This window comes from Nilaparvata lugens, chromosome 1 (assembly GCF_014356525.2).
Source record: "Nilaparvata lugens isolate BPH chromosome 1, ASM1435652v1, whole genome shotgun sequence".
Lineage (NCBI taxonomy): Eukaryota > Metazoa > Arthropoda > Insecta > Hemiptera > Delphacidae > Nilaparvata > Nilaparvata lugens.
Window position 1 is genome coordinate 30,027,233 of NC_052504.1, and position 13,773 is coordinate 30,041,005.

The 13,773-nt window shown below is 33.0% G+C and overlaps 1 protein-coding gene across 3 annotated transcripts in view; it reads left to right on the plus strand.

The window, feature by feature from the left end:
* LOC111053314 (potassium voltage-gated channel protein Shaw) overlaps positions 1-13,068 on the plus strand; it is a 240,237-nt gene extending 227,169 nt beyond the window's left edge. For 2 of the 3 annotated variants that reach the window (XM_039425061.1, XM_039425063.1), the window contains one exon: positions 2,322-2,729. In XM_039425061.1, the coding sequence (XP_039280995.1) occupies positions 2,322-2,444 (123 nt within the window). In that variant the 3' untranslated portion in view covers positions 2,445-2,729. Of the gene's footprint in view, positions 1-2,321; positions 2,730-9,994 lie in introns of those variants that run through there. The other variant, XM_039425067.1, reaches the window with a different exon arrangement.
* The last annotated feature ends 705 nt before the right edge of the window (positions 13,069-13,773 follow it).

The following is a 13,773-nucleotide window of genomic DNA, read 5'->3' on the forward strand; positions in this document are numbered from 1 at the left end:
ATTGTATCACTGATAAGAGCAGCAAAATTAATTATAACAGTTTCGAATATGATAAGAATTGTATAGAAATATTAAATTATAAATTATTGATTCAACTGAGTCACATGGTGAATGAATCTCTTTGGCAAGTCTAAGTCAATCATATGTCATAGAAATGGCACCAAAAGGGATGATCATTTGAAAGCATCATATATTAATCTGTTATCAGCCAGCAAACTTGCCTTATCATAATATATGCTAGTGCATGTACACTGTATAGGGGAACTGTATCCAGAGAATTAAGCAATTTAAAAAATTATACAAATTAAGTTACTATTGTAATCAAAGGAATTATATTTTACTGCTTGCCACTGATGTCATGCCTACGTCATGATCATTCTACCAATGGCAAATTTTCATGCAAATTAATTACACAGAGATTCTCAGAAAAGGGTTCTAGCCAAAGGCTTAGAAGCAGGCAAGACACTTCCCTTTTAAAATCCTCACCGTTAAGACCTTGTTAAAAAGTTACCAAAGACCTATTAGTGAAATTTCGTTCGATTTTTGTATTTTTTATCAGTGAGCCAATATCTTAGGCTAATTTATCTATTATTTTGTAAATTTATTCATCAATTGATTATTCTAGAAATTTTAATTTAATTATTCCCTAATTTATTGGTGAAGGAAATATTCAATTAAATTCGACACGTGCTAAGACCGAAGCCTGGACCAGCCACCGATCATACCAAATTTGATCTAAAGGAACCTCGACCGCCAAGAGGATTCACGTGAGTTTTATATGTTTGGGGCCCCAATCTTCGCTTCGAAAGAAAATACAGTGCAGAAAAATACAAAATTTTTCTTCGTTAAAGTAATGGCCATGCCGACAAGCGCTTATAACCATTAAGATCCTAGATTTTATCTGGTATAGAATTTATAAGAACTTGTAGTTGATTAACTATCCTCTGCTGCCAGAACCACGACCTTGAGTGATTTTAAAAATATTTTATGATTTGTTCTCATTATTTTTAAAAAACTGTTAAATTTGTTAATTATAGAGTCTGTTGGATCATGCATGGTATCATGCGAGCACAAGCAAATTTCTAATTATTTTGTCAATGTTAAACTATTCTCAATCTGTAATCCAAGCTTTAAATCTGCACTGTCAAATTATATATTTTATTGTATTATATTTCCACTTTATCAATTCGTCTTCTGAGTTCGATTATTTCTTAAGCCTGTCAATTATTGTGTCTGACACGTTCTATATTATCAAGAACCGATCAAGTACGATCATTGAAGTAATTGATTCAACAAATTAAATTTAATTGATTTAACAAATTGTATTCCGTATTTGTAATATTGGAACAGATCTAAGTGGATGTAGTGTGTGGGGTCAGATCGAGATTACCTATTCTCTGTCCTTACCTGCTCATATATCAGCTTTTATCTGTTACCAACTTCGGCTTGGGAGCGAATTTTTCGACTGTATGGCAGATGCAGCTGGAGATAATATAATTTCCTACAATAGAGCATAAAGCCCGACAAGACTCTGTTCTCGAAATATATTCCGAACGATCTCTGGTCCTTAGTACCCTATCTTAATCCTTCGGAACTTATTAGAGATGCAGTCCCGTAGATTATCTACATCGGGATTTTTGCTCGACCTGTATGATTTCATATGCTGTTTCATCACAGGTAATAGTTTTAAGATATCTGTATTCAGTGTTTAGCAACCGCTACACTACCTCTGAAAATGTTATTATTATACAATCAGTCATAATAAGAATCAAGGGTGAGCGAGTGTTTATGCCTCCCGCGATTCAGACGATTGTACCGAATCTTGTAGTGACTCAGTACAAGATTCGTTATATGTGTGTCAACCTAACCTTGGAGGCGATAGTAATTCCCCCAAGAAGAGCTATTTGTACTCCACAAAACATAAATGAGAAACGAATATTACTTTTACTACAATGAATTCATTATATTTACTATAATGAATTCATATGGTATTTCAATACCATATCGTGCTCAACAGTAGCTTCAGAATCAATCATCATTTCATGTACGGCACTGCACTGAATTTATATAAGGAAGAGGTAGCTTTTCTTTTAAGGTGAAATATTATTTTTCCCACCTACCGGTACCATTAATTAATTATAACGATGGTACCTACACTTTGAATCACTTTTCTGTTAAGGTAGAATATTATTTTCCCCACCAACCATTGATTAATTATAACGCTGGTACCTACACTTTATATGATTGTCCACTGTTTCAGCACAGTTATTGAAGTTAAATAAGCTAATAGAGACTTCAAGTAATTGAATTTCTATTTTCAGCCTTGCTTACTAGCTGCGACAGCTGAAGAGATGCAGAGAATGAGAGGACCAATAGCAGCACAACCCAGCAGCGTCATCAACGGCGAAATGGAATCCTCTGTGAATCCAGCATCGACCGACTGATTGCCTCATCACTGGCCATTTATTGTAAATCTCAACATAGAACAGATTATATGTATATTTTTGTGTATTGGAAACTATTTATGATCTAAGATTCAACTATTGCCAGAAGTCTTTCATTGAAATAGTCTCGTTTAACTGGAAAACTATAACAGTCGGAATTTTAAGGTACAGTCATAAATATAACCATAGAATAAGCATACAGGAATTGTGTATGTTTTCTCTATGATTAATCATAATACTTTCTATGAATAATCAATCCATATATTATTGTCTGATTATATGAATTCGAGCTTCTTAGAAAAGAATATTTATAATTCAGAACAATTTTTCCCAAAACAAAGAACTGACTGAATCTGAAACATGACATAATTATATATAATGCCATAAGGATATTATCAATAAGAGGAATTCAATTTAGAAACCTTTTTCAATGTGTGGAAATATAAACTCTATTCAATTTCACTAATTTGATTTATGAAATACGCATTATAATTATATAATATATTCTGTGTGGAAGTAGGCCTTTCATACTCTCCACTTTAGGGACATGTATAATATAATTTCTTCTGTTCAAAGATGTCGAAAAGTATCTAATAATTTGGACGTCAGTTTGATAACAGAAAAAAGAAAGCAGATAGAACAGACACATGAAAACGGCAGCCTTTACAAGCAGAAAAAGAATAATGTAATTGCATTTAAAGACACCATACAACTTCACACAATATTCAATCTGTTGAGACATGTGACCTGATTGATTTAAACTGATTAGTCATGACAACTATGATAAAAATTATTTTTTATCAAGGCAAATAAATGACATGAATAAAGATAATGTTCAGAAGAGGAATATAGACAACACTTCTACAAAAGAGGTGAATTTTATGACAGAGGTAAATAATTGTGTAGATTTAACAGAGCAAGAGTCCTTAATAGATGAAAGTAATGGGTCAAGGGTGGAACAAGGTGAGATTATGGATCTGAATGGACTCGACAGGTCATATGTTATGTGTTTGAATATCCAGGGGTTTGCAGGGAAAATTGATGAAATAGAGGCTACCTTTGAAACATATAAGCTCAGACCATTGGCAATCTGTTTGAGTGAGCATTGGCTGGGGGCGGCAAATTCAGGTATCCTAAACTCTCTCACTGGCTATTCCTTGAGGTCTCTTTTTTGTAGGAAAAATAAGGCTAGAGGAGGAGTTGCAGTTCTACTCAGAGATGAAATTTCTTATCTAGGGAGAGATGATATTGGCGGTTTGTCAGTGGAGTGTTTGCTTGAGATTTCGGCAGTGGAGTTGAGGGATGATTGTTTTCAAAAAGGAAGGGGCACTGTTATCGTTTCAATCTATAGGCCACCCAATGCTTCATTCAAGGAATTTTATTTAGTCTTGAATTGCTTTTTAAAAGATTACGTCTTGAGTCAATAAAGAAAAGTATATTTGTTTGTGGCGACTTTAATATTAATATATTGGATCAAAAGTCTAATAATAGCAAAAAGTTCCTGAATCTATGTTCTTCTTATCATTTAGGACCTATGAATAATCCCCTACAAGAGTTCAATTTCAATGCAATCACACATCTATATCTTGCATAGATATTATTTTGACAAACTTAGAAATAAGTAATTTGAACTGTACTACTCTGGATATTGGGCTGTCAGACCATCATGCATTGTTCTTTCAGGTTTCTGAAGCTGCTTTGAAAATTAAAGGATCCTATGTAAGTAAAAGATATTTTCCAGAACCTGCTATTAAAAATTTTACCTCACTGTTGGAAAGGGAGACTTGGGAGAGTTGTTTGAGAGCCACTTCCTGTTTGGAGGGTTTTGGCAGGTTTTTTCATAGTATAGACAATGTTTCTTGGAGTCTTTTCCATTGAAAACATTCAAGGTGAACACTGGTGACAGAGCTTGTAGGGGATGGCTGACTAAAGGTATTAAGGTATCATGTAAACGCAAAAGGGAAATTCTTGAGATGTTGCATTGCAATCCTAACCCTACCACTATGGAATATTTCAAGAAATATAAACTAATTCTGAGAAATGTTATAAGATTGGCAAAAAGGAAATTCCTATCTCACTGCATTACTTCTTCCAGCAATGTTACAAAGACAACTTGGAGGGTTATCAAAAATACACTTGGTAATAATAAAACTGCAGGTCCTTGTCCATCACTCAAGATGGGCTCCAGCTTGATCTCTGATCCACAACAGGTGGCCAATTCCTTCAATAAGTATTTTAATATAGTTGCTGAAGGATATATAAACTTGTCTTCAAGGAATTCGGCTGGTGGACGGAGATATGAGAGGACCTTTGATGCTCCCCATAATAAGCCTAAATCAGCTTTCCAATTCAAAGAAATAACATGTGATGAGGTACTCAATATTATCAATGGTTCAAAAAATAGCAGATCATCAGGGTGGGATGAAATTCCAACATTTATTTTGAAACGAACTGCTCAGCTTATTTCAAAACCTCTCTCACATGTTATCAATTTGTCGTTTGGAAGTCGTTCCCAGATTTACTAAAATTCTCATCCATAAAGCCACTGTATAAGAAGGGTGATTCACAGGAAATGTCAAACTTCAGGCCAATTTCTCTGGGAACGGTATTTTCAAAAATATTTGAGAGAGCAGTTCATATTCAGTTGAATTCCTATTTTGAGAGAAATAATCTTTTCTGTGATTCCCAGTTTGGATTCAGGAGGGGTAGAGGTATTGACAATGCTGTGTTTGGACTGAATAAGGAGGCTCTTAGTGTTTTGGATGGATCGCAGAAGGTACTTGGTATCTTTTGCGATCTGTCCAAGGCCTATGATTGCGTGGATCATGACCTGCTTTTGTCCAAGTTGTGACACTATGGTGTGAGAGGAGTTGAATTTTTGTGGCTGCAATCATTCTTGCGGGGTAGATACCATAGGGTTTCAGTTGTTGCTGATGGAATGGTTTTCAACTCTACTTGTTGGCAATGAATCGGGGTATTCCACAGGGATCTATTTTGGGACCATTGCTCTATCTGGTATATGTAAATGATATCTCAAAGTTTGTTAATTATGATCTAACTCTATTTTCTGATGATACAACAGCTCTCATTAAGGGTGGAAATGTTGAATTGCATTTGATCGAAATTGTTCGTGTCGAATCCTTATAGTGTAAGGACCTTAGGTTCCATATTTTAAGTCATTCCGTTAATTATTGAGAGATGAGATATCGTGTACACAGACGCACATACACTCATACACACACAGACACATACAGACCAAACCAATACCCAAAAAACACTTTTTTGGACTCAGGGGACCTTGAAACGTATAGAAATTTAGAAATTGGGTTACCTTAATTTTTTCGGAAAGCAATACTTTCCTTACCTATGGTAATAGGGCAAGGAAAGTAATATGATTTAACTAATACTGTCCAATGTTTTAGCAGCGCCGGAATCAGAAGGCAGCAGCTCAACGGGTCTGGCGTTGATCAGCAGCCGTGGCTCAGTCGCCCCAGCCCCTCTGCAGCCCAGGGCAGCCACAATTGGCACTGCCAACCTTCTGCTCCCACTTCAGGTAGCCTACTCATGAACTCAATCTCTAGCATTCAACTCTGACTATTCCTAGTTCCAAATGTGATACCGTACGGTAATTGATTTCATTGAAATTTCCTTCAACACATTTTTGTTTCTTTAATTAAGATTATCTTTAGTTTCAAATATAATAGTTTTGGTTGATTTTATACAGGTCTCGTTCACGACTTTTTGCTCTTTGAGAACTTTTTTAGTTACAAATGTAATACCTAGTATTAGTTGATCTTGCTTGAATTATAGTTGAGCATATTTCCTCCAAGCAATTCTAACACAAAAGATCAGCCTTTTCTCAAGGTCCCATTACACGGTCAGTATTCGGTCAAACATCTTTCATCAACGATCTTTGATAGTCATAATTTTTATCAAGTATTTATTGCTAGTTTAACACAGTTGTCATAGGGAATCAAATCTTTGATAATATTTTTGGTCGTTTATACGGTCATTTGACCGTATAATGTGCACCCAATTCGTTATAAATGGTAATTAATTTAATAATTTTTATAAGTTGATAGTAGAAGGTATCCTTCGTTTCTCTCCCTCGATCTGTGTTTATTGTGAAAACTGTGATGAATTTGTTTTTAGTAAATCTCATGAAAGGAGAGAATTAATTAGAAAAAATATAATTACCCTTATAATTAAAAGGTTGCCAAACGAACAGTTAGCACCCGAGCGATAAGGCTTCCTTATCAACAGCTGAGTACCGGTATAAGATAAGAGTGCCGTTTTGTGCTGCGCATTTTTTCAAAGAATTGTTTGATGGAATTATGATTGTTTTGCAAATTGAGTACAAATCATTTATGAATTGCTCATTGAACGTTTTTGGAGGTTACACTTTTGTTTACAATTGATCAGATGTTTTGTAGCAGCTCAGACACAGCTGACTGACTCAATATATTATAAATGTCATGCCAGGTTTTCATGCAAGCTATAATATTATTTCTAAAATTAAGAACTATTGAAAAAGGATAAAGAGTTTCAAATAGAAAAATAAAATGTATGTATTATTGTTAAAATTATTTATTACTCACGAAATTACATTATAATGTCGAATGTTTGTAACGAACTAGGTCATAGCATGAATATTGTATCACTGATAAGAGCAGCAAAAATTAATTATAACAGTTTCGAATATGATAAGAATTGTATAGAAATATTAAATTATAAATTATTGATTCAACTGAGTCACATGGTGAATGAATCTCTTTGGCAAGTCTAAGCCAATCATATGTCATAGAAATGGCACCAAAAGGGATGATCATTTGAAAGCATCATATATTAATCTGTTATCAGCCAGCAAACTTGCCTTATCATAATATATGCTAGTGCATGTACACTGTATAGGGGAACTGTATCCAGAGAATTAAGCAATTTAAAAAATTATACAAATTAAGTTACTATTGTAATCAAAGGAATTATATTTTACTGCTTGCCACTGATGTCATGCCTACGTCATGATCATTCTACCAATGGCAAATTTTCATGCAAATTAATTACACAGAGATTCTCAGAAAAGGGTTCTAGCCAAAGGCTTAGAAGCAGGCAAGACACTTCCCTTTTAAAATCCTCACCGTTAAGACCTTGTTAAAAAGTTACCAAAGACCTATTAGTGAAATTTCGTTCGATTTTTGTATTTTTTATCAGTGAGCCAATATCTTAGGCTAATTTATCTATTATTTTGTAAATTTATTCATCAATTGATTATTCTAGAAATTTTAATTTAATTATTCCCTAATTTATTGGTGAAGGAAATATTCAATTAAATTCGACACGTGCTAAGACCGAAGCCTGGACCAGCCACCGATCATACCAAATTTGATCTAAAGGAACCTCGACCGCCAAGAGGATTCACGTGAGTTTTATATGTTTGGGGCCCCAATCTTCGCTTCGAAAGAAAATACAGTGCAGAAAAATACAAAATTTTTCTTCGTTAAAGTAATGGCCATGCCGACAAGCGCTTATAACCATTAAGATCCTAGATTTTATCTGGTATAGAATTTATAAGAACTTGTAGTTGATTAACTATCCTCTGCTGCCAGAACCACGACCTTGAGTGATTTTAAAAATATTTTATGATTTGTTCTCATTATTTTTAAAAAACTGTTAAATTTGTCAATTATAGAGTCTGTTGGATCATGCATGGTATCATGCGAGCACAAGCAAATTTCTAATTATTTTGTCAATGTTAAACTATTCTCAATCTGTAATCCAAGCTTTAAATCTGCACTGTCAAATTATATATTTTATTGTATTATATTTCCACTTTATCAATTCGTCTTCTGAGTTCGATTATTTCTTAAGCCTGTCAATTATTGTGTCTGACACGTTCTATATTATCAAGAACCGATCAAGTACGATCATTGAAGTAATTGATTCAACCTGGATATTGGAACAGATCTAAGTGGATGTAGTGTGTGGGGTCAGATCGAGATTACCTATTCTCTGTCCTTACCTGCTCATATATCAGCTTTTATCTGTTACCAACTTCGGCTTGGGAGCGAATTTTTCGACTGTATGGCAGATGCAGCTGGAGATAATATAATTTCCTACAATAGAGCATAAAGCCCGACAAGACTCTGTTCTCGAAATATATTCCGAACGATCTCTGGTCCTTAGTACCCTATCTTAATCCTTCGGAACTTATTAGAGACGCAGTCCCGTAGATTATCTACATCGGGATTTTTGCTCGACCTGTATGATTTCATATGCTGTTTCATCACAGGTAATAGTTTTAAGATATCTGTATTCAGTGTTTAGCAACCGCTACACTACCTCTGAAAATGTTATTATTATACAATCAGTCATAATAAGAATCAAGGGTGAGCGAGTGTTTATGCCTCCCGCGATTCAGACGATTGTATCGAATCTTGTAGTGACTCAGTACAAGATTCGTTATATGTGTGTCAACCTAACCTTGGAGGCGATAGTAATTCCCCCAAGAAGAGCTATTTGTACTCCACAAAACATAAATGAGAAACGAATATTACTTTTACTACAATGAATTCATTATATTACTATAATGAATTCATATGGTATTTCAATACCATATCGTGCTCAACAGTAGCTTCAGAATCAATCATCATTTCATGTACGGCACTGCACTGAATTTATATAAGGAAGAGGTAGCTTTTCTTTTAAGGTGAAATATTATTTTTCCCACCTACCATTAATTAATTATAACGATGGTACCTACACTTTGAATCACTTTTCTGTTAAGGTAGAATATTATTTTCCCCACCAACCATTGATTAATTATAACGCTGGTACCTACACTTTGAATCACTTTTCTGTTAAGGTAGAATATTATTTTCCCCACCAACCATTGATTAATTATAACGCTGGTACCTACACTTTGAATCACTTTTCTGTTAAGGTAGAATATTATTTTCCCCACCAACCATTGATTAATTATAACGCTGGTACCTACACTTTGAATCACTTTTCTGTTAAGGTAGAATATTATTTTCCCCACCAACCATTGATTAATTATAACGCTGGTACCTACACTTTGAATCACTTTTCTGTTAAGGTAGAATATTATTTTCCCCACCAACCATTGATTAATTATAACGCTGGTACCTACACTTTGAATCACTTTTCTGTTAAGGTAGAATATTATTTTCCCCACCAACCATTGATTAATTATAACGCTGGTACCTACACTTTGAATCACTTTTCTGTTAAGGTAGAATATTATTTTCCCCACCAACCATTGATTAATTATAACGCTGGTACCTACACTTTGAATCACTTTTCTGTTAAGGTAGAATATTATTTTCCCCACCAACCATTGATTAATTATAACGCTGGTACCTACACTTTGAATCACTTTTCTGTTAAGGTAGAATATTATTTTCCCCACCAACCATTGATTAATTATAACGCTGGTACCTACACTTTATATGATTGTCCACTGTTTCAGCACAATTATTGAAGTTAAATAAGCTAATAGAGACTTCAAGTAATTGAATTTCTATTTTCAGCCTTGCTTACTAGCTGCGACAGCTGAAGAGATGCAGAGAATGAGAGGACCAATAGCAGCACAACCCAGCAGCGTCATCAACGGCGAAATGGAATCCTCTGTGAATCCAGCATCGACCGACTGATTGCCTCATCACTGGCCATTTATTGTAAATCTCAACATAGAACAGATTATATGTATATTTTTGTGTATTGGAAACTATTTATGATCTAAGATTCAACTATTGCCAGAAGTCTTTCATTGAAATAGTCTCGTTTAACTGGAAAACTATAACAGTCGGAATTTTAAGGTACAGTCATAAATATAACCATAGAATAAGCATACAGGAATTGTGTATGTTTTCTCTATGATTAATCATAATACTTTCTATGAATAATCAATCCATATATTATTGTCTGATTATATGAATTCGAGCTTCTTCGAAAAGAATATTTATAATTCAGAACAATTTTTCCCAAAACAAAGAACTGACTGAATCTGAAACATGACATATATATAATGCCATAAGGATATTATCAATAAGAGGAATTCAATTTAGAAACCTTTTTCAATGTGTGGAAATATAAACTCTATTCAATTTCACTAATTTGATTTATGAAATACGCATTATAATTATATAATATATTCTGTGTGGAAGTAGGCCTTTCATACTCTCCACTTTAGGGACATGTATAATATAATTTCTTCTGTTCAAAGATGTCGAAAAGTATCTAATAATTTGGACGTCAGTTTGATAAAAATCGTCCATAATCGAGAGCACTGGAAATTTAAACCATTAGATTCAAATATTTCTCACTTCAAACATGGCATTAGAATATAAATATTACGTACTGTTTTCCTTTCACCTTATCACTGTAATTCTGAAATCACTGAAATCTGAACTGAATTTCGACAATATGGAGTAATCAAAATTATTGTTCCGGTTTAGCTGAAATTGAAATTTTGTATGGAAACCACATTGCTTCTTCAAGTTTTTAGAAAAACTTTAATCATTATCAGTCGCTTCTATATATCTTCAATAATATATTCAATGCGTTTTAATTTTTTATTGCAGCTTCTCATTTAAAATTGGTTACAGAACTTTAAAAATTATACACGGCCTAAAAGTATGTGTTCAAATTATTGCATATGCATAATAGGTATGATATGTAGGCCTGAACAGACGAATCAATTGGAAAAGTATTGATAGAAAGTACTTTATGAACTTCCGTACAATATTGATAACTGAAATAGGAATATTGAAAATTGCGTGTACCTATGAAATATTTTGGAAAATATCTTTCAACTTCATGAGCTCGATGGCGTTTTTTGAATATTCAGAAAAAATATTAGAATAATTGTACTTGTATTGCCAGCTCCAAGAAATCTGAAAAAATCAATACATTTACTTCACTTAATTACACTTACACAAAATTATTTTATAGATTCTATTGATATAATGTCCTTTAATATGAATTAATTTAGATTGTGAATCATTGTGATTAGTAATATTATCAAGCCCGTTCATATTAATGTATCCAGTAACATGACTCGGAATCAACTAAATACTGATTATGAAAATGTATAAGACTGATTAGCTTGTATGCGGAATGTAGGAGAACATTGTTTTTAGAATATTGGCAAGAAATTAACAAGGATATTGGAAAATACAATATTGTACTGGAGAGAAAAGTATAAAATTAATTTATAATATACATCTGTCCAGTTAGTATTATTTATTTATTGGTGTTACATTACTAATCTAATGATTGAGGCTTACCATTAGCATAGGATTGATTATTGGATCAATTAGCTTGGAGGATGATCAGTGCTTATTATTGATTAGAATTTTCTAAACGATCAGGTTCCCTTCAATACCACTTAAAAAATAAATACTTTTGAAAACGGGTATCAAATTTCACGTATGATAATAATTTATTAATTTACATAATATTTTTTGAAGAAAATTAGGTGAACTTTTTCTGTTACACATGAATAGAATACCTATGTTATATGAACATAAATCTTTGCTTTTTCAAGATAATCTGAAAAAATTCAACTCTTGTCAAACTCAAATTTTGTTCAATGTGAATTTTTTTCAGGAAATCTATAAGATAAAATCAAACAATAGAAGAAATAACAAACTATATCACTAATCGGTCGTATAATTCAATTATATTTTGTGGGTTTCAATAAGTTTTCATAAAGATGATTTCCCAAAAATCTAATTACAGTCTATATTATCCTGAAAAACTACTTGAAGTGGAGCAATTATTATAATACTATGCATTCTGTCCTTATAATTCAAGAAGTGAAAGGCATTGTTAATTGATTCATTAAAAAACAACTACCTATTTTAATTGTATGCGTAGGTATCATTGCTAAGTATTGTATGATAAAATTGGTTGTTGTTATTATTCAACTTAGACTATACAAAGTAATCGGGATGAAGAAAGTAGATATTGAAAATAATTGTGTCAGTTATTGTTTTAATTGCATAAAAGTAGGTGTTTATTGTGAAAATACGCTTTTCCTCCTGTATGCTACAAGAAAAGTATCAATGTTTTTGCTCCTCCAATTTTATGTCATTCTTTATGCTGTCTGTATAATGCTGTAGCTACTAATGCTTTTTCAAATTGTGCCAATTTTATAATTAAATATCTATCAAAAGTTGTATGAGTTAAAGAATATAGTGGAAAATACTCAATGCCTAACAAAAGGCTACTTTCAAATAAAGAATAAGCGATTGCTGATATGAACAAGCGAAAAGTAAGAGTCATATCATATTATGATTCTGCAGTTCTTATTGATTTATTCCAAGAGGAAAATCAATCAATTGATGATAAAATATCTAAGATCTTGTTCAATAACGAAGATGTACCGAACCACGGAATAAGGAAGTTGTTCTTTATTCTGTGACCGAACGTACATAAGCAATGCAAGTAGATTGCAAATAATTTATATTTATGATGCAAATATAGCAAGTAACTCTAATGCAATCTTATGCAACTGGATGGAACATAAATGTAATATTGTAATTATAATGTAAGTTATGTGTCGAATAAATGTGTTTATATTTTTAAACAGTTTTCAATATTATCTGTCTCCAGTTCAATATATCTACCCTGGGACCGAGTAAAATAGGAAAGCGCCTAGTAAAAATCTGGGAACCGGACTTGGTCATGACAACCCTCTGTTGCGTGTACAGTCCGGGTCATGTAGCTTTGCCTGTCAGCGGAGGGCCACTAGAGTTCAAATACTACCCGTTCAAAAACACCGACCATTTTCAAAACTTTCCAGTATTGCTCCAAAAACCGTGATCCTATAAAACTAATAATTACGCATTTTTTGCCCTTTGAACTTTTAATGTGAATCTACTCATTCAGAAGATAAATAGAATTTAATAAGAATCAGACTTTACTTGTAAATAGTGTTCAGTTTTCATTTCCAACTCAGTTACTCTCGAACAAAGAATTAGAAATTGATTAAACTTTTGTAATATGATGAGAATCGTTGGAGGATGGCAATTATGTCAATAAAATTGAAAATAGTCAAAGATATCTTGTAAACTAGGTACTCAAGTTGAGCAATCTACATGTTGATATTTTCATGACATGAAAAAGTTACTGATTGAGAAAAATTTTGTTTTTGATAATTCGTGTATATATAATTTATTTTTCAAGAAATAATCATGGAACTAAGTCTTTTCGCTGAAATTCTGAAGAGCGTCTATCATGCTAATCAGTTGCATACGGTATGCGCTTGCTAGGCTAACAATATAATATCCAACTTATCTGTACT